At 36.4% G+C, this 20,221-nt stretch overlaps 1 protein-coding gene across 1 annotated transcript in view; it reads right to left on the bottom strand.

Annotated features, from left to right (window-relative positions):
• The window catches only part of gnai1 (guanine nucleotide binding protein (G protein), alpha inhibiting activity polypeptide 1), a 35,242-nt gene extending 17,505 nt beyond the window's left edge, over positions 1-17,737 (bottom strand). Inside the window, exon 1 of the mRNA XM_052121192.1 lies at positions 17,305-17,737. Within this exon, the coding sequence (XP_051977152.1) occupies positions 17,305-17,422 (118 nt within the window). The 5' untranslated portion in view covers positions 17,423-17,737. The remainder of the gene's footprint in view (positions 1-17,304) is intronic.
• Positions 17,738-20,221: the final 2,484 nt, after the last annotated feature.

The raw sequence follows: 20,221 nt of genomic DNA, 5'->3' as shown, positions 1-20,221 counted from the left end.
ATTATTAAACCTGTAACGGAAGAATTCTCACAGGCTGTGCTGGAATATTAAACCAATGAATCGGAAAATATCAGACTATGTTTTTATAACAAGAAACTGTGTTATGAGCAGCCCTCCATGGATCATGCAACCTGGAAAGATCTTAATATAAAGCAACATACAAACAGAGGAAATGTGGCCACTAGAGGAACAAGGTGTGAGCCATTTAACGAGGAGCTGTGAACACATGATCAATGGCAGAATTATACTCCACTTGTTTTTTTCTGTATGACAAATGGGATCACACATGCACAAGCATGCACACATGCTCGAGACCAGTTTCTCGTCACAATGCCATAGCAACGGGCTCTGATTCTGAGGACATGCTCCCAGAGCGAGCTCAGATGCCTGATGAACATGAGCCAGCAGAAAGCAGCCCTGCTGTGGATCGCTCATATTCATGCATTCCCACTAATGCATGATAATCCTTATTTGTCATAGTAACTTGCTTTCTGCTTCCTGCTGATTATGCGCGGCAAGCGTGTGTCAGTCTACTGAGGCAGATAAAGCTCTTCCCTCTGATCGCTCTTTTGTCAGCCTGTGTCCAGGATCTATATGGATGCAAAAATGAGGTGTACTTTTTAAAAGCTGCAAGATTTGATGAAATAACCAAATCCATCTAGTATTCGACTAGAAAAATCTCTAATTAACAGCTAATCCTTTGGTTATATTATTTGCACTGTGGTTATAAGTAAGAATAATCTTAGCACTTTATCAACCTCTGAACAACAGGTTCTGATCCCATGAAAACCAGGTAGTAATCTCGTCCACAAATACAATAGCCTGATTCGGAAGTTGCATTTTCACTCTAAAATTATAGTGTGAATTTAGGTTTAGGGTTGGGGTTTGGGGGGGTTTTAATAAAACAGGCAATCCTGCTTACATAATTTACAACTCTAATAACTCTCTCTTTACAACTCTCTGTGGACATTTCAACCAGACACTGGAGCTCAAACGTGCCCATACGTTCAACACCACTTCCAGCTTTGGCCACTGGGGGCAGTGATTTTAATATCATTCTGCTTGGACTGATTTTAGCATCAGAACTTTCGACTTACTGGCGTGGAATTCATCTTGCGATCATTCTGATGCAAATGTTTCCACTATATTTGGAAAATATATTAAAATAAAAAATAAAAGAAATATGTTAAATGGTAGTGATCAACCGATCTGTCTTTTGTATAAGATGGTGATAATACTACTAGAGAGCATGGCAAATGGCTGATAATATACAATTTAATGAGTGGTAATAATAATGGGGTAACATTATACCTTATGCATTATACCTTAAATGTATCAAACAAAATTTGCTATTTTATTATTTGCTAATATAATGCTATTTTTTAAGACAACTAAAGATTTAACAACCAGATTTGAGTAACAATGATAAAAATTGATTAAAGAACACCCTAACATATTGGGTTTTTCTTTTTTCATGGTCATAAAATGTATCAAGGTAAAACAATGTATTTAGTTGTATTGAATATTGATGGAGCAACATCATTTGTGTGAAAATAAATAATAACGGAAGGTTGTTTCGATTAAAATTCTGTTTTTAAAAAAAGGTGGTGAGGGAGCCTTTTACCCCTCACCTGGGGTACAAGGTCCCCTCACTTGGGGTAAAAGGCTTCTATAGGGTTACATGTAGATACTGGGGCAAAAGTTATAGGGCAAAATTAGTCAACTAATGCAAACAATTCTGAGACACCAAGATACTTTTTTTGAGTAATATATTAAGATAATACTTCAGAAAATGTCTGTTTTTTCCATTTCCTGTTAATTTTAAACACATTTTACATTTTATCATCTCAAGTATTCTATAAACAAACTAATCTCTATTATTATTGGATCAGTCAATGTGAGCGCACTTTAAACATTTTTCATACCAAATCTATTCGCCCCACTTAAAACAAAATGTGTTTAACAGGAGCCTTGAACCACTGCAACAGGGGGGCTTTTTACCCCAAAACTATCCTTTCAGTTATTGGACATTTATTTAATTGTAATTTTTACTTAATGACTTAAACAAAACAAAAAAATGCAAAATTAGTATTTTGTCTCAAAAGAAATGTTAATTTCAGGGAATTTCATTAGCTACATAAAATATACAAATTTGTATCAAATTGCCACAAAAATCAACCTTTCGACACAACAAAATGATCTCATGGATCAGGAATATTTTGCAGTGTGTAGTGACAAACAGATGTTTAGGAAAGTCCTTTTTATGCTTAAAAAAAACCCTGTTGTACCCGATGCAAAATTAGTAAATGCTGTTTTAAAAGTGGATAATGGAATGTGACATCACAGGACATGTCAACATCCCAAAAATATTTAAACTAAATTTTATAAACTAAAAGGTGTAGGCCTACTGATCATATTGACTACATTGTACAGTGCACTAAAACATTGGCATTCATTCAAAGTGTAAGTTATACATAAAACTACAACCTTTAGAATGTGGAAATGTTTTAGTTTAAAAAAAAAAAACAGTGTTTGTTAAGACAGAACATGCAAGTCATGCTTGAATGCCAGCAATGTTTACGTGCAATGTGTGGACTTTTTAGATGGTCCCTTCTGCACCGTAGGCAAATGTTTTACAGATATCAGGCTTAAAACTAACTTTCCCCCACTAAAAATTATTATACATTTATTATACATTTATGATTTGTTAAAATACAATTTGTTTGAACTATTTACTATGATTTTGGGTCACTGAAATCTCAGTGGGAAGGATAATGAGCAAACCGTTCTAACCATTCATCCGAGCATATTTCAGAAACACGTCACAAAAATTAACTGAAACTCTGCGAATACTTATCACACAAACATGAAACATATGTCTAAAGAAAGCTTAAAATGTCTACTTTTAAATAAAATAATTCAAATTTAAAACAAATATTCTCCTGCAATGTAATCTGTTTGAAACAAAGCGATGTACAGTTTTTACTAGGCTATCTAATTATCTGTAATGTGATCACACCCACCAGCAGAGCGCGCCATTCATACGCTAATGTGCTGAGACGATCAATGCAAATGTACACGCCCCCGAACATGAGGTCTGCTGTAAACACAACACAACTCAACTTTTTTACACAGGCGACTGTGAGGTTTGATTTAAACACATTTCATTCATTTTTCTGCGTGTTTGCAACGATACACAGACAAGAAAGCTCCTGGATATTATGGAAGAGTTAACATTTTCCTCAGAAGAAGAGCGGGACTCTGATGAACGTTTTAAGCAGGTATTTAAATTGTATGCTGTATAATATAAATATGATATGTAATATGATATAAAATTATATGAATGTTTAGATTATATTTTAACTAGTGTTTATGCTGCCTCATTATCATCAGCAAAGCTTGTGCTTGCAAATATGTGTTCAGGTTAAATTAGTAAAATGCACTTTAAATATTCCCATATTATAAAATCAGCATATTATAATGATTTCTGAAGGATCATGTGACACTGAAGACTGCAGTAATGATGCTGAAAATACAGCTTTGATCACAATTGACATTTTACAATATATTTAAATAGAAAACTGTTCTTTTAAATTGTAAAAAGAGTTCAGAATATCAATGTTGTTTCTGTATTTTGGATCAAATAAATCCAGTCTTGGTGAGCAGAAGAGATTTCTTTTAACGGCAGTGTAGGTCTAAAATTAAGTAAAGTCTTTATGTAAAGAAAATATATAGTCAGATTACTTCTTTTAACTTAAAACTTGATTTTGATCATTAAGTCTCCTCACATTAATTCTCTATCCCTCATTGATAGGCCCAGGGGAGGGTCTTTGTATCCTCAAGTGTGAAACACATCAATATTCAAGATAGTTCACGCCTCCTCGCATATTACCCATCAACACTAAAAGTGTCTTACAAAAGTTAAATTACTATATTGTTTTGTATGAATGAGTGATCAGGATGGTTTTCACATCATTTTGTAAAATCTAGGCTACAAGATCCAGTTCTCAAAAGTCTTGTGGACAAATGTTTAGTATCTGTTATATGGACTTATTTCAGTGACTTAACATTTTAGTTTTTTCAAAAACCACGCATAAACGTTATTTTCTCAAAAATACAAACCTGTACATACATATTGCTCACATATTATTGTAGCCCAGTTTGTGCTGAATACAGTGTTATCAGACTTTAGCCATTAATATGTTTTTAATCAACTGAAAAAAGCACAAATGTCAAGGCATGTCAAAACTTCTCCAGGGCCCAAAATACCCTCAGACCCCAGAGGGTTAAAGGCATTGTGTGGTTATGTAAGCTACTTGGGCTTGAGAAAAATTGTGAGTCATTTCCTTTGATTAATCTACAAATCAAACTTTTTCAACTACCATAATAAATCAAAGCAGCAGACTGGCAGCAAATGTTTATCACACCTTATGACTGCTGCTCAACTGGTAGAGAATGGTGCTGGCAATGCCAAGGTTGTGGGTTTTTACTCCCAGGGAAAGCGTGGAATGATTCAATGTATGGCTTTAACTGCTTATAACTTTGGATAAAAACATAGGCAAATATGTAAATGTCCATTTTCCATCCACAAGGGGCTGTTGGGTTTAACATGGGTCTACTGACATGATGGGCACTCAACAAAACACCTCTCTCGATTTTTGTGCTGTGTACAATCGATAATACAGTTACATCACAACCTTCACCGTGAAACACAACTCCAACATGTCTCTCTATACATGTGACAACTCTAATGCCACACTTTGTCCCACTGCCCAGTGTTATTAGATTACATCCACCACACACACATGGCATTATATTACAAACTTCAAGCCCTTTTAATGAACCTAACATGCAGATCCATTTTCATGTCTTGTTTTTGTAGGTGAGATCTGTTAGCATTTCAAGTCATCTTAAAACTTTCTACATTGACAATTTCTTAAAGATGACGTGGACATTCTTGCACCACTATAGCAGCACCAAACAGAATTGCAAAAATACATTTGAATGCAATTTTTACATTTTCTGAAGAAAACGTGAGTGGTGCATTCTAAAAGCAAAAGTAGCAGCTACAATCCATGGTTGGATTGTTGTCAGGATGTTGCTAAGTTGTTCGGTTTAGTTGCTGGGGCATATTTAGTTAATGGTCCAAGTTAAAAGTGCCCATCCCATTCTTCATGATATGGATCGAGTCCCTCCTTCAATTTAAGTCTTTTCACTCATTTTATCTCATAACAAAGTAAATCATGACTCGGATTGCTCAGAAATTTAATAGCACACCTCTCTTGAACAAGCCACATGATTTGAGGTGTCATTCATGTCAGTAGTCATTCAAAGTCAACCTTACAAAAGGGGTAACTGGGATAGGAGAAATATTGCAAAAATTACACACTACACAAGGGCTTGGCAATAGGACGATGATATTGGATATAGACGATGTCTTACAATGAATGACAATATCAGAAAATGGCAAAACGATGGATCCGGGAAGTCGGCAAATATATTAAACAGTATCCAGGGTGTGAAACTACCACCGGCAAATGGGACCGTTGGAGACGGTAAATGTTTGGATTTGGGGAGGTGATTAAATAAGATTTTTTGATAACCTCCTTATTTTATGGCTTTTTTGTTTAGTTTAAAGTGCTTTTCCATGTTTCAATAAATGAATTACATTTTTAAAACCAAATTAAAAAAGCAAAAAAATTCACCGACCCTCGGCATGGGGGTTGAGGATATAATCGTACATTGCAATTATTTATTTCAAGCGATTATCCATAAATTAATTTTTACACATCGCCCAGCCCTACACTACACCTTTAAGTCCCAAAGCACCAAACCGACACTCCAGCTACACTGTGTTGCATTCATTTACAGCTCTATGCATACATTAGAACGGGCAGGGATGGAGATGAGCAGACACCTCTAACTGAAGAGACTCCCTGAAAAGGGAAAGAGGATGGGAAAGGAAAGGACATATTATTTTAATTATGTCTCACCACGGAGGCATGAAGCCCAAAGGGACTTATTAATGTATCCATCCAGGAGAATGAGAAAAAGAAAGAGAGATAGTCTCACAGATGCATACACAAGTGCATTTCTGAATCAAAGAGTCTCTTAGATGACCCAAGATGTTTCTTTGGAACCCAGTAAAATCATGACATGCACACTAATTTGAGCACATAAAAGCCTAATTAAGATTAATGACATGTAATCAGTATTCTCAAAACATCTTCTTTTGATTCTATGACACGTTAAGGAAACATCTGACACTTACGTCTTTTTAAGTGAATTCTTTGGGCTTTTAATTTCTACACTTTCACAGGGTTTGGATTAAAACCTTCAAGTTTAAATTAAACAGCATTTGAAATTTTCCAGAGTAAAAAAATATATCAGTCTGATCTCATATACATTTCGTGACCATGGGAACATTTTGCAAAACAAAATTATATGCCTTATTTCATATTTTGCTGCAGTTTCCTAGTGATATTTCCAGCGGAGGGCGCCAAAAGCGAGTGAAATGGTGTTGTAATCAGATGAGGTTTTTAAGGTGAATATTTGATGGAGGTTTTAATGTGTAAAACATGCCTACCTAACCTAAAACTTTACCTAAACCTTACTAATAGTGATCTTAATGCAATTGAGATGTAGACACAAAACAGACATTCTTACCCTAAACCAACACCTAAACCTAACCGATAGTGTCCAAAAACAAAATGTGAAATGAAAAGCACATTTTCTGAAGGAACCATGTCATTTCGTGTCGCTTCTATGACACTTTCGTCTCACATGTTAGCTTGCGTACTTGGCTGGGCTCAAACCACGGTCTTTCAAATTCAAAGTCTGGCATTCTATCAGTTTAGGCTCTCATGGAAGCTAATCACACTGGAATAAGTGTGTAAATGTAGGTCAGCCGAGTGAGTGCATACAAGCCTTACAATGTATAATTTTTCAAATGATGCGTTATAATAAAAGTGTTTCAATATCATAACCTAGCAGTGTATGAGTAATAATCAGCCACTGTAGTCATGATTTTTGTGAAAGAGAATAAAACGCATACTTGTTGTAGTGTTTATTTTACCAGGAAACTGCAGTGAATCACAGAACACGTCATGAGTCTTGACGTATTCCAATGGTAATTATTTTTTTTTAAATCTATTGTTGCTATGCCACAACCTTTATAGATTAAATTACTCAATTCTTGACAAACACTGCACTACCTTCAACAGACTCAATAAGACCTGGAATAAGTAAGTAAATAGGGTCAATTTCATGCTGACTTTAAAAACATACTGTATTACTGCGGTATCACTTGTGCAAAAAACTTGAATGTGAGTGTTGTTAATTTATTGAACTGACCCCTGAACTTTCACTTTGATGACATTGCTCATCAAAGCCTCTTGAAAACCCTTCAAACAGTGATGCATCAAGACCGATTCACACTTATTGTAAAACAGCACCATGCTGTAAAACTTTGCCAGATGGCCAAGATAAAAAAGCTTTTCCATGACTGGAATATTCCACAGTAAAGGGTTTAGAGCCTTGTCAGTCCCTTGTGTTTGTCATTACAAGAGGTCTTCAAGAGAATAGTGATGTATGTGCTCCTTCGGTACTGTGTGTGCAAGCACATCTGAGGCTTGCACACATTAGCGCTGCTACATTTGGCACAGTCAGTCACTTTTCAACCCTGTAGCTCGACGCACAACACACACTCACAAACACACACTGCTGAGACCAGCTATCCAGCGATCACAACAGTTATCACACAAAACCCTCAGGTTATGATCCACATTAAACCTTGCCTGACATATGTACTGCACAAACACTAAAAGTATCCTGCCAAATGCGGCAACAATAATAATATGTACCGTAATTTCCGGACTATTGAGCGCACCTGAATATAAGCCGCACCCACTGATTTTTAAATAAAATATTATTTTGAACATAAATAAGCCGCACCTGTCTATAAGCCGCAGGTGCCTACCGGTACATTGAAACAAATGAACTTTACTCAGGCTTTAACGAAACACGGCTTGTAACAAAAATAAATAGGCTTTAACGAAACCGATGTGGCAGAGCGTGGTCAAGCGCCCGTCCGGAGAGAAAAGCGGTAAGGGTGCTAGGTGTAAGCGCCTTACAGCTTTTCTCTCCGGACGGCGCTTGACCACGCTGCCACACACCGCTTGTAATAAAACATTTGCAGTAAACAGTAGCCTACCAAGAAAGTCATTGGTCACTATCTTTCTCATCCTGTGCACTGAAACCACTGAAGTCATCTCCTTCGGTGTCGGAGTTAAATAGCCTCAGATTTAGTTGTCTTTTTGCGATGAGTCAATTCATCACACTGCTGTTTCCAACGTCTTATCATCGACTCATTAAGACCAAGCTCCCGTGCAGCAGCCAGATCAATCGCCTTCAACTTGAAAGCTGCATCATATGCATTTCTCCATGTCTTTGCCATGGTGAGGGTGACAAAATTACTACCGTAATCAGAATGATGGGAAGTTTGAGCGCTCTATTTAATCTAAACAGTAAACAAAAAAGTTGTTTTGACCTTACCCGTTCGGCAATTTCATTGGTCTAATGAAAGCTTCACGCCAAAAAACTGAGCACGTCACAGAATGTTTTTTTAATTTTTTTATAAAATTTGAAAGCGGGAAAAAATCCATATATTAGCCGCGTCATTGTATAAGCCGCTAGGTTCAAAGCGTGGGAAAAAAGTTGCGGCTTATAGTCCGGAAATTACGGTAATGGAAATTAACCCCAACAGTATTTTGGAACAGCCAAAAAAATTAATTTGTGAATATTTTGAGAATCATTTTGACCATTTTGAGATTATCTGCATTAAAAAACACACCTGCTTAGATGGACAGTTCAAGAATCTACCAACATTCTTGTCAATACATATTGCACATTTTTTTGTTTTCAATCATTTTTGAGTGAAATTTTAGGAAATATCATGTAAATGAATTTATTAATTAAATTGCATCCATTTTTGTACAGCTCATTTGGTAACATTACATTGGATTATATCACATGCTTTATATTACAATTTTAGAATTCTTGATTATGATTGGTCAATCATAGCATTCTGCAATTATTTTTTATGTAATGGAATCTATTCACATTTCTGGGTTTTGAAACTTGGTAGTAAACTATAGCAGGGTAAACTTCTAAAGCAGTGCCCAGTCCTGTGCTCGAGCCCCTCTGTTATGAACAGCACGCCAAATCTGTTTATCTTAATGTGCTCCAAGTGAAGCTTGTGAAGTTGATGCGTGGGTAATAACAAACAAATTATCATGTTGTATTGCCTATTTACAATAAATAATTACAAAATCTAAAATCCAGCAATGTTTGAGAGATTTGCACTGCTAAATAAGGATGAAACGCATCATCACAGTCTGTGAAAAGGGTCCATATCCACGTGTATAATTGACCGTTGTCTCAGGCAACCGATTTACTACTAGGACTGCAATTAACGATTATTTTGATAATCGATTAATCGAACAATTATTAGAACAATTATTCGACAATTCGGCAATTATTGCAATGATTAATCATTAGCTCTTAAACGAATATTCAGCTTGTGTCCCGACTTAAACGGTTGTATTAAACGTGCTTACTAACAATAAAGAGGACAAAATCATCTTTTAAACATACCTCTAAATGACATTCACTGAAATAAAGGGGAAAAAATACTTTTTATGAAATTTAATTCAGTAAAGAAATTCACTGGAAAAAAATCCTATTGTTATCAAGTGTTTATGTCTTGTTTTCCATTTCAAATGGTCTAAAAACCCTTAAAAGAAGATTTGAAGGATATTTTTAAGCAGCATATAAGGTATTTAGACTTGCTTTAAGGGAATGTATCTTAAATATAAGTGTATTTTGTATATAAGTGTCTTTTTTCAGTTGGTTATACTTCTGCAAGTTCAAGACAAAATATACTTATATTCAAGATCTAAAAGCAAGTCTAAATATCGTATATGCTGCTTCTCAGTTGAATGCATCTTTTTTATATTTGTATATTTTTTATATTTTATTCAACAATCTCAGATAATAATTATTCTCCAGTATAGCTGCTAAAGTAAATGTACATTGTTTTAAATGAGTTTTAGATATCTATATTGGAAAATAAGTCAAAACAAAAACAAATAAAAAATATATTTTGTTGCAGTGTATAATGGGGTGAAGACTTCCTCTCTCACCTTTCTGTTCACTTCAATCCATTTTTAACTCACAAAAAAACTCTCTCATAAATAAAGCTGCGTATTGCCAATTTTCTTCACGATAAGAAATGCACAGTGACATATTTTATGATTCAATAAGTCATGACTCACGAGCCATCATGTTATAATCGCAAGTACATGCGCTCGAGGGATGAGCATCCCCATGACAGAGGGTGCAGCTTCAAACTCTCCCTCTTAGATCTGGACACTTTGCGCGAGCCATCATGTTATAATCTAGCTGCAGCAAGTACGCACGCTCGAGGGATGAGAAATGGAAAATGTAGTGAATTTGGAAAGTTTAGAGCGCATCTAGACTGTGATCTGTGTAATTCTTCCTCTCCTCAATCAGACAAACTGCAAACTGCAGTGCTGCTCTCACGCGTAATCATTAGAGATTAATATGATCTCATTTTACGTTAAATTATATCAAATGACTATTCGGATTGAAACAGAGCCAAGTCTCCATCATTTCAAACTAAGTAAGTGTATTCCAGGCTTATTTAAACTTAAAAGTCCTGCATTATGCACCAAATCCTTTTTATCTGATTATTATTTGGTCTCTCAAGAAACTGCTGGGATTGTAGTCATTTTTGACTCTAGTAGCCTCAATGTCTGTGCCCGTCAAAGTAAGGAAAGACTTTACTCACAGCCAATACATTTTATAAATCCATTTAAAAAAATCGGCCAATTAATCGTTATCGGCATTTTCCACCATCTTATTTGGTGTGGCAAAATCCACTATTGGTCGACCTTTACAGTACCCACAATATATCAGCCAACCTGTTCTATAGATATTGGCATCAACACCGGTTATTGTAAAACCTACATCAGTCTACCACAAGTCTTTTTGCATAAACATGTTCTGTTTGTATGATGAATTAGGCTACTGTCACATACTTTTGTAATATTTACAATATTACTTTATATAGATAAGAACACATAAACTTATATCCGCCTACAAACAATATAACATTCTCATACATTGTTCTAATGGATTAGATCTAATTAGATCTTATCGCAATTAAATCAAAATTATCGAAATGCTTATATTAGAACATTTTACAACAAAAGTTGTGAATTGAGAAGTTGCATCAGCATGTGAATGTTTAGGTAGAATAACCAAGTGGCAATGCACCCCAGTGCAAGACACAGGGAACACTAAGAGCCGTTGAGTGATACAGCTGTTTCACCCACATTAGAAGTTACCAAATACTGGTCATTTCAGCAAACTGGTCAAAAAGTGCTGGTCATTTCAGCAAACCAGAGAAGTGTTTAATATTTAATGCTCGTGTGTGTGTGTGTGTGTGTGTGTTGGTTCCTTTCTTTCACCAGACAGTGTTGGAGCCACTCTTTTGGGTAATCTGAACAGACTGTGTGTATGTTTGTGTGATAATGTGCTTCTGTGTGTTGCCTGGAGACGAGTCACAGTATCTGAGATACCGTCTAGCTGACATCTCTGAAGTGGTGGGTACTGAGGTCAACTTGACTTCAGACATGTGGCTTGCACACAAAATTAGATGAATGCAAGGAAAACACAGTGAGAAACGTAAATTCATTCGTTGATGTGTCCGAGATCTGATATTGTTATAATTCTCTTTTTTCCTGCCCTTTTACACACTGACAAATGCCAAGCTGATAATACAATTATCTTGATAACACAATTATCCTGCATCCCCCATGCTTCTGAAACTATATGTGTGTGTGGCAGTAAGAGATTAAGTAAAAATTAAGTTTCCATTAATTAAATAGTTTCGATTAATCTGGTTGTCATAAAAAAAACACTCCTATTTCATCCCTAATAAATTGAAACGTCCAAGAGACTAATAGTTTAAGGCAGTAACGATAGAATGGCTTTTTATAGCAAACTGTAAAAAGTGGTAACCTGCTATTGTTACCTTAATGAGCTATTTCTACCTGATCTAAACCTTAAAATGTGTTTTGTTGTTGTAGACTTGTGTAGACTTGTGTATTTATCATGAAGCATTTTTTGTCCAGTGCACTAAACAGTATGTGCATAAGTAGGTTATGGTTAGATCATTATGGGAAAAAGTTAGGGTTAGATAGTTGGGTATTGTATGCATATAGGTACTGAATAGTTTAGTATGGTACTGATAAGATAATTATGGGCATAGGTTAAGATTAGATAATTAATTGTATGGGTGCTGGTTAGAAAGCAAAAGGAACAAGGTTGCTATAAGTGGTACAGGTTAGATAGTTACAGGTATGGGTTAGGCTAGCTATGGGCAGAGGTAGGATTTGATAGTCACTAGTATGGGTTCTGGTTAGATAGCTACAGGTATGGGTTAGATAAGCTACTTTTCCACCATCGGGCTGAACAGTTCTTGTCTCAAATCTGCGCTGTTCTGGGCCAGTTGGCGTGGTTACGGTTTCTTTTTCCACTGTGGTGTGGAGAAATCAGGAGAATGTACACAACAGATCTGAGTGTTGAGAGGCAAACACTGGAGAAAGTGCTTTATGGAGGATGATCACATATTCCAGTTTTTAGGACTGCATTTTCCCCTGGTTTACTATGATACAAAAATCATACCAAAGAGAAAAAAGTGAGAGGTTACCATTACCACATGCAGATAGGTAAAAGTTAGACTAGCTAAAAAGGATATTTATTGATGACTTATTATATAAATTAAGAATTATATGAAAAAAGTATATGAGAATACAATGATACATTCTGAGTTTTAATGAGATGGTAATGAGCTTCCCTGATGAAAAAGCATGTTTCTAAATAAATGCCTGCTATTATACAAGTTAAACTATCTATGAACTAATAATGAAGATGCACTAAACATACACATTTTTTTTTTTTACTTTTATTAACTTTCCCCAAGTATTACATTTACATTTATGCATTTGGCAGACGCTTTTATCCAAAGCAACTTACAGTGCAATTATTACAGGGACAATCCCCCCGGAACAACCTGGAGTTAAGTGTCTTGCTCAAGGACACAATGGTGATGGCCATGGGGTTAGAACCTGTGACCTTCTGATTAACAGCCCTGTGCTTTAGCCACTACGCCACCACCACTCCATTAGTATTAGTGAACTTGGCAATCTAGAAACAACTAAAAGTGCAAATACGCTACCTTGGCGTTGTCAAATTGACAGTCGTGAGTTCACATGTACCAAATTCCACCAGCACGGTTGAGAACGGTTGAGTTTGGTAAGCTAACCATACAGAGAATTCCGGGGCGAGAACGGTTTATAATCGTGCCATGCCAAACCGTGCTTAAGTGGAAATGCTACTGTCAGCGGCGTAACTATCGGCAGTGTGGGTGCGGCAGCTGCACTGGGGCCCATGATCTAAGGGGGCCTGTGATAACCGGGCACTACCTTAAAGATGCGATATGTAATATATTTACTGTACTAAAGCATAAAATGATCATATGTTATCAAAGATTTAGGAAACCTGCTAAGTTGAAATATTGGCTTCTCTGAAAACAATGCTACAGCCAGTATATTTTACTTTAAAATATCAGTTCCGGCCTGGAATTTCTGTTTGTGTTTTGGCCTGTGTGATCTCGCCCACTACACCCCGGTTTGCCAGATTTGAAACAAGTTAGCGGGAAAACACAGTGCACTGCAGCCATGGATGCCAGCAATACATCTAGCTAACATTGACAGAGTTTAAAAAAATCCACATGAGCTGGTTTATAATTTGAAAACAATAAAATATTGCAAGCGTATACATTAGCTGATCAACTTACAATATAAAACTCGTCGCTTGCCATTGTCAGTTTGCTCGTTCCTGTTGTGTCTTCAACCTGGCAACCCGCGTGTGGTTAAAATCTGAGGAGGATGAGGTGGGGGAGACAACTCTCGCAAGAATTTTGAATTTGGACTGCAGTACCCATTTTAAATGTTATGTTACATATTGGTCCTTGAAAATGTTTAACTGTCTACACAGTTTACTGTCTAACTGTCTAAACCTTCGCCACCGGAATACAGATGGTGTTCAAATGTTCATCCATGGTGAACATTTTTTTAAATCTAAAAACTTCTAAATTAGAGTTTATTATTACCATAACATCTTACTGTAACTCTCATTCAAATATTTAATTCGAAATTACTAATTTTAAGGGATACAACAAATGATTCTCTGCATTTTTTTTGTTCGACATCATAGGGATCCTTGGAAAATCTTACTGAGCCATGGTGCATCTGATGTCATTACTCAGTGCCAACAGAGGGCCCAGTGTTGCCAGGTTCGAGGTGCCTGCCCAAATTTGAAAATGCAGTTTTGGGTTAAAAATAGTTTTTGGCTATTTTTAAAATGAAATGATTGGTGGTAGACACTATAAAATGAAATGCAACATCTTGTTGATTTATGATGATTACGGTATTGAATACCTGGCCACGTAATGCAGTGTCAAATCGCCATCTTTCATTACAATCAGTGCATTGGCAGATGTGCATTAGAATCAATACAGTCTGCATCATTTTGTTTCAAATTTGACATTCGAGCACATGATACATTTTTTCCATGCAATTGTAATAATTATGTGAATAAATGTATGCCTCCTCTAGTTTCGACTGTTAAAAAGTGAGTAATTCTGTAATCCTGTCTGTTTAAGGTATTTATGACTGCAAGTGTGGCGTCTTTGCAGAACTTGCATGATGATGGTTCAAGACAAGCATTAGGTGAGTCCCATCCACACATCGGAAACTTAAAGAGCTTTGTATTGAGGAGCAGCAGTTATAAACAACAATAACTGGTCAAATATAGGAGAAGGTGTTCCAAATGACAACTGTGGAGGTATGGACGACAAAATCAGTGTGACATGTTGTACTGTAAGCTACATACAGGTCTTGTAATAGAATATCTCACTTTCAAAAGCATGTTAAATTAATGGTTCACAAAAATGAGGAAAAACTGACAAAAACCAAGGAAGTGTGTTTTTAAAGTAATTAAAAACACAGAAAATAAGTGTTTCTGTAATAAAAGCTACAAATAAAAAGAATAAATAGATATGCAAGCAAGCTGAGATAAAATGATTCATTTTGTATACTAGTCACATTTATTTACTATTTAAATCCAGTTATTAACTTATCAATAATTGTAAATATGTAAATAATAACACTTTTGTGTCCTCCACTAGAAATGACTAGTATGGACTGTTAGTATGACTCCTTTAAATGGGGCTTTGCCATCACAGGTAATTGAATTTTAAAATACATAAAAATGTTACTTAGATTACCATTATATTGCATTACACATTACTATTATTGTGGCAATATTCTTGATAATCTATCATTTACGAGTTGGCTATTTCGAATGGTTTCGCACGATGTTGTTTGCATAAAATATTGCAAATTCCTGGATGTCTAATCTGGAAGTAAGCATGTGTTCCGCACACAAGGTGTTAAGGATATACTTATTATGCCCTTACCCAAACCCCTTATCTAAACTTAACTTAAAGTAGAGTGTGTAAACATGATATCCTAATCCTGACGGTTTCGCCGTGAGTGTGTGTTGAATGTATTCTAGGTGAAAAGAAGCATCGATGTCTCTCCAAAACAAAAATGTATTTTGAATGGTAGTGCAGATCATCCAGGTACTCCATGCATGAAGAAAATTCACATACTGTGCACAGGAGGCTATATATACTGTAAAACATCAAAGAGAAGTATGCCATTGGGACTAGTCCGAAAAACGTATTAAGAGGGATACTAAAACATGCATTTTAAGGTCATGGGTGTTTGTTTTTCACAGTGATTGGACACTTACATTTTGGGCTATTTTTAGCATTATTTGGGTGGGTTTTAAGCAGCCTTTGGGTTGGAAACTTTTGCTGAACCTGGTAAATCCAAAATTTCCGGTACCCCTAGGATTGGCGACAGTATTCCGACTCAATGGCATGTGCCATTTCGACCGGGAGTGCGTTGCGTCAGTAGCGTGAGAGACCCGGGTTCGTATCCACGTTGAAACCAGGAATTAATAGCGTTCCCTTAATCAGTGACAATTTTTACTTCACTAATTGTTAGGTTTAGGTTTGGGTTGTGGGGTAGAGTCCATAAATATGCATTCCTCTTCACTGTATTACATCCTGTACAGCTGAAAGGAACTCACTTCACAACAAGCGTTTGGAAACCTCTCCTGGACATAAATGGAGCTCACACATGCCTATAAGCCCTACAACACTTACCGCTTTGGCCACTGGGGGCAGTGTTTTCAATTTTGATAAGCGCATACTGATTTCTGCTAAAGAAAAGTCAACCTACTCTTTCCAATTTCACTGTGGGATTAAGCAGGAATGACATTCATGGGAGGCCACAAAATCAAGAATCACCAAACACCCAAATACACACATTACCTTCTCTGTTGTCCACTATACATTTGCCAATAAGGTGAATCAGAGCATATATTGAAATTGCACATCTTTTTATTTGTTCCATTTAAATCTCTCATATATTTAGTCATGGTGACACACGGAAACACTCGCAATGATTCATGATTATTTCAGTTTTGACATTATTTCACAATCAGAACAAAATGAAGCAACAGGTCGCCATTCTCAGACCCACCCACACAAATAAAATCATCATCACCACAGCAGCTCATTTACCAGTAGGCCCTTCAAACATGCATTTCCGATGTTTTAAAGGTCTTGTGTTCGTTTCCAACCCCTCTGATAGTGTGTTTGCTTGTTTGGGAGTGTATGTAACCCTGTAGACACATTAACAGCAACAGATATTGACTGATAGGTTACTTTGTAGCGTTTTATTGGGGTGGTCAATATTTAATTCTGTTCATATGTCCAATTTATGGAGAAAATGGAAGAAAATAAATCCTGGCCACCCCAACTAAATGCTACAAAGTACCAACCCACAACAGTAATAATGTATTTACCCCCGATACACAAATATGAATGATATAAATGTACCGGTGGGCTGATGAAAGGCTTGGATGTTCATCATTAGACCACCATCAAATTGTTTGGTCAAACTTTCTGTTTTAGTTATGATTGTAACAACAATGTAATGACACAGTTATAACAATGTAACAGCACAGGCCTATCGCGCGTGCGCGCGCGCGCGCGTGTGTGTGTGTTTAGTTGTTTCTTACCGAGCAAGAGGAGTTTGACCTCTCTTGCTGCTTTCTCTCCGTCATCTCTCAGATTTCTGTCGATCATTTTACTCCTCTCCACCGCCGCTTTATCCTCCGTGCTTAACGTGCAGCCCATCCTTACGATGATCCGAACCGTCAAATATAACGTACAAGATTCAACATGCACCAGCTCCCTCTCCGGAAAACCACACGCCCTTCTTTTTAAAACAACCGATCACCAAAATGTGGGTCTTTAAAAAAGAAGCAATAAAGAAAAGTGTCTGGCTCTTGCTGTAATGGATGAAATAATTCCCTTAGCTTGCTTTGTTTCACCGCGTTTCCCTTCAAAGGGATGAAAAATAGCCGTAAAAGCGTAACGAACCGTTCCCCAGAGCGTTCAGTATCCACGGGCTCGCGCTGCTTCCTGTTCGCCTGCATGAATGCGCGTTAACTTGAGCGTGCGTTTGGTAGCGGCGGGAACGCGCTCTGTCTCAACAGCAGAAGCGCTACATGATGATACAAGGCAAGGCGGTGATGAGCATCTGTCACCCCTGATGCAAACTGATGCCAATGAGCTGCTGTGGCGATGTGGCCTGTCTGTGCCCAGTTCCAAACAACTAGACTGGCAAGGGAAATATGACTATTCATTTGACACCAGTAGTGGGGCATTTCATTACACTGTATGTGATGAGTTGTTATAATTTGTGCATATAACAATTCCTGATTATTATATGGTGGTCTCATGGGAACAGCTACTGATTATCCAAGTAATTCAAATATTTGTGAAATGCAATATTATATTATGTTCCATTCTACTCTACTCTTTAAACCCTTATGATGTCATTACTGGAAAAATCAGTAAACTGAGTTGTAGTTGAAGCTCTGTTGAATACCTAAAATCCTTTGAGCTTGACGAAAGGGAACTTATGGTGGCATTTACATAGTTGTTATTAAGAATGTATAAATGCTTTAGGTCTTTAGTAATATTATTAATGTTGTTTGGTTTTAAATAGTCGTTTCATGTGTTGACACCATTAGGGTTATATGTGTCCCTTTGGTCATTTTGGACTCCTCAAGCCGGATCTTGTGCATATGCAACTTAATTCTCCACTGAAATGCATACAGTTTGTAGTATACCTGTAATTCAGTTTATTTAATGATTGACTTAGAATCGGTTATAATCTTCTTTATTTGAGCGGTGTTATTGTGTGATCTAAATTTGAGTCAATTCAACTAAAATTATTAAGTAGAAACAGCCATATTTAAATAGTAAATCTATGTTTAGTCTACTTGCATCAAGGTAGACACATTAGGCATTGACCTCAGACCTTGTAGTTGCATTGAGCTATTTTGCATGAGCTGTGTTTCTTTTTGTGAAACGTGACTTGGAAAACACATCTGTTTTGAGTAAACATTTGCATGGGGTCTCAAAGGATTACACTATTTACCACACATTTCATGCCACATGAGGACATTACAGCTTGTGTGCAAAGCAGTGTAACTGTCTGCTACATTTGTATAGCTGATCATGGTTGATCATATTTCCATACCTTCACAATTCAAAGAGAGCAACACACAAACATCAGTAGCAAAGAAACCTGGTGATAGTAATTAAATAAACTTCCAAAGTTTAATAAAACTTGAAATCAAAATCAGCGTCAATAAGCAAAACTCACAACATGCTCATTGTTGGGGTTTGTTGTCACAAAAGGTCAATTTGTATTAAATAAACTGTATCTTTTTTCCTCAAAAAAAAGGAGCCAGTTGAGGTGCTTTGAGAATATGGTAAGGATGCCCCCTGGGTGCCTCCATAGGGAGGTGTTTCAGGCACGTCCAGCTGGGAGGAGGCCTCGGGGAAGACTCAGGACTAGGTGGAGAGATTACATCTCCAAACTGGCCTGGGAACGCCTCGGGGTCCACAAGTCAGAGCTGGATAAATAGCTGAACACTTCCCTCTAGTGTCGTATAGATGTAATTGTATTGACTGATCCTCATAGTTTCTCTACCATGGTTAGAATGAAATCTCATAATATATAATAATATATGATATGATATGATAGGATATGATATGATATGATATGATATGATATGATGTGATACGGAACAGCACAACACAACACACAGCATTGCATATACGAAAGTGTATGAGAACAATACTCGTTCCATTTTCAAATGACAAATCAGGTTTACCATTTTACCTTGACATATCTCTTAATCTTATGCTGTTTTGCTTTGGCCATTGATAAATCATTGATAATCTCATCTGATTCTGTTTTTACATTAACCATCATTATAAAACCCTTATCTACTTTATCAGGTCCACAAGGTCATCATGCTATGTTCTACTGTGAAGACATAAGGTGATTGAACACTACAGGACAGTAGATGGTAAAACTCCACTTTGGTTGAATCCAAATTAATGAACAGAGTTCCCACTCATAAGAGTTTACAATTACAGTAGATTACACTGAAATACAGCATAACATTTGTCCTGAATATACAGCACACATGTGAAAGGTGATGTGCGATAAAAGGTGTAATTATTTCTCACAGCAATAAATTATACAAGCAACCCTTGAACTTTTTTGTTTTACCTAATTGGTTTATTACATGCTCTTTTTTTTTTAGATATGCTAATTAAATGTGTTATGTATTTATATTTTCACAGCTGGTAATAAAACTATATGGTTTATTAAATGTCAGGGAATGATATTATCAGCAAACATATGTATCATATTTCCTTGTACATGAATCTATTCTATTCTATTCTATATCTTAAATATATTCTGCTCCATTTTAAGTCTTACATTTGGATTAATTAAATTTATTCTATATGCCGGATCTATTTTATTGTTTTCTATTCTATTCTGTTAAATGTATTCTATTCTATTCTGTACATTTTATTCTATACTACTATATTTGTCCTAATGTAACA

This window comes from Xyrauchen texanus, chromosome 47, assembly GCF_025860055.1.
Source record: "Xyrauchen texanus isolate HMW12.3.18 chromosome 47, RBS_HiC_50CHRs, whole genome shotgun sequence".
NCBI lineage: Eukaryota > Metazoa > Chordata > Actinopteri > Cypriniformes > Catostomidae > Xyrauchen > Xyrauchen texanus.
Note: the sequence above shows the minus strand (reverse complement) of the source record. Positions and strands in the feature narration are given on the sequence as shown.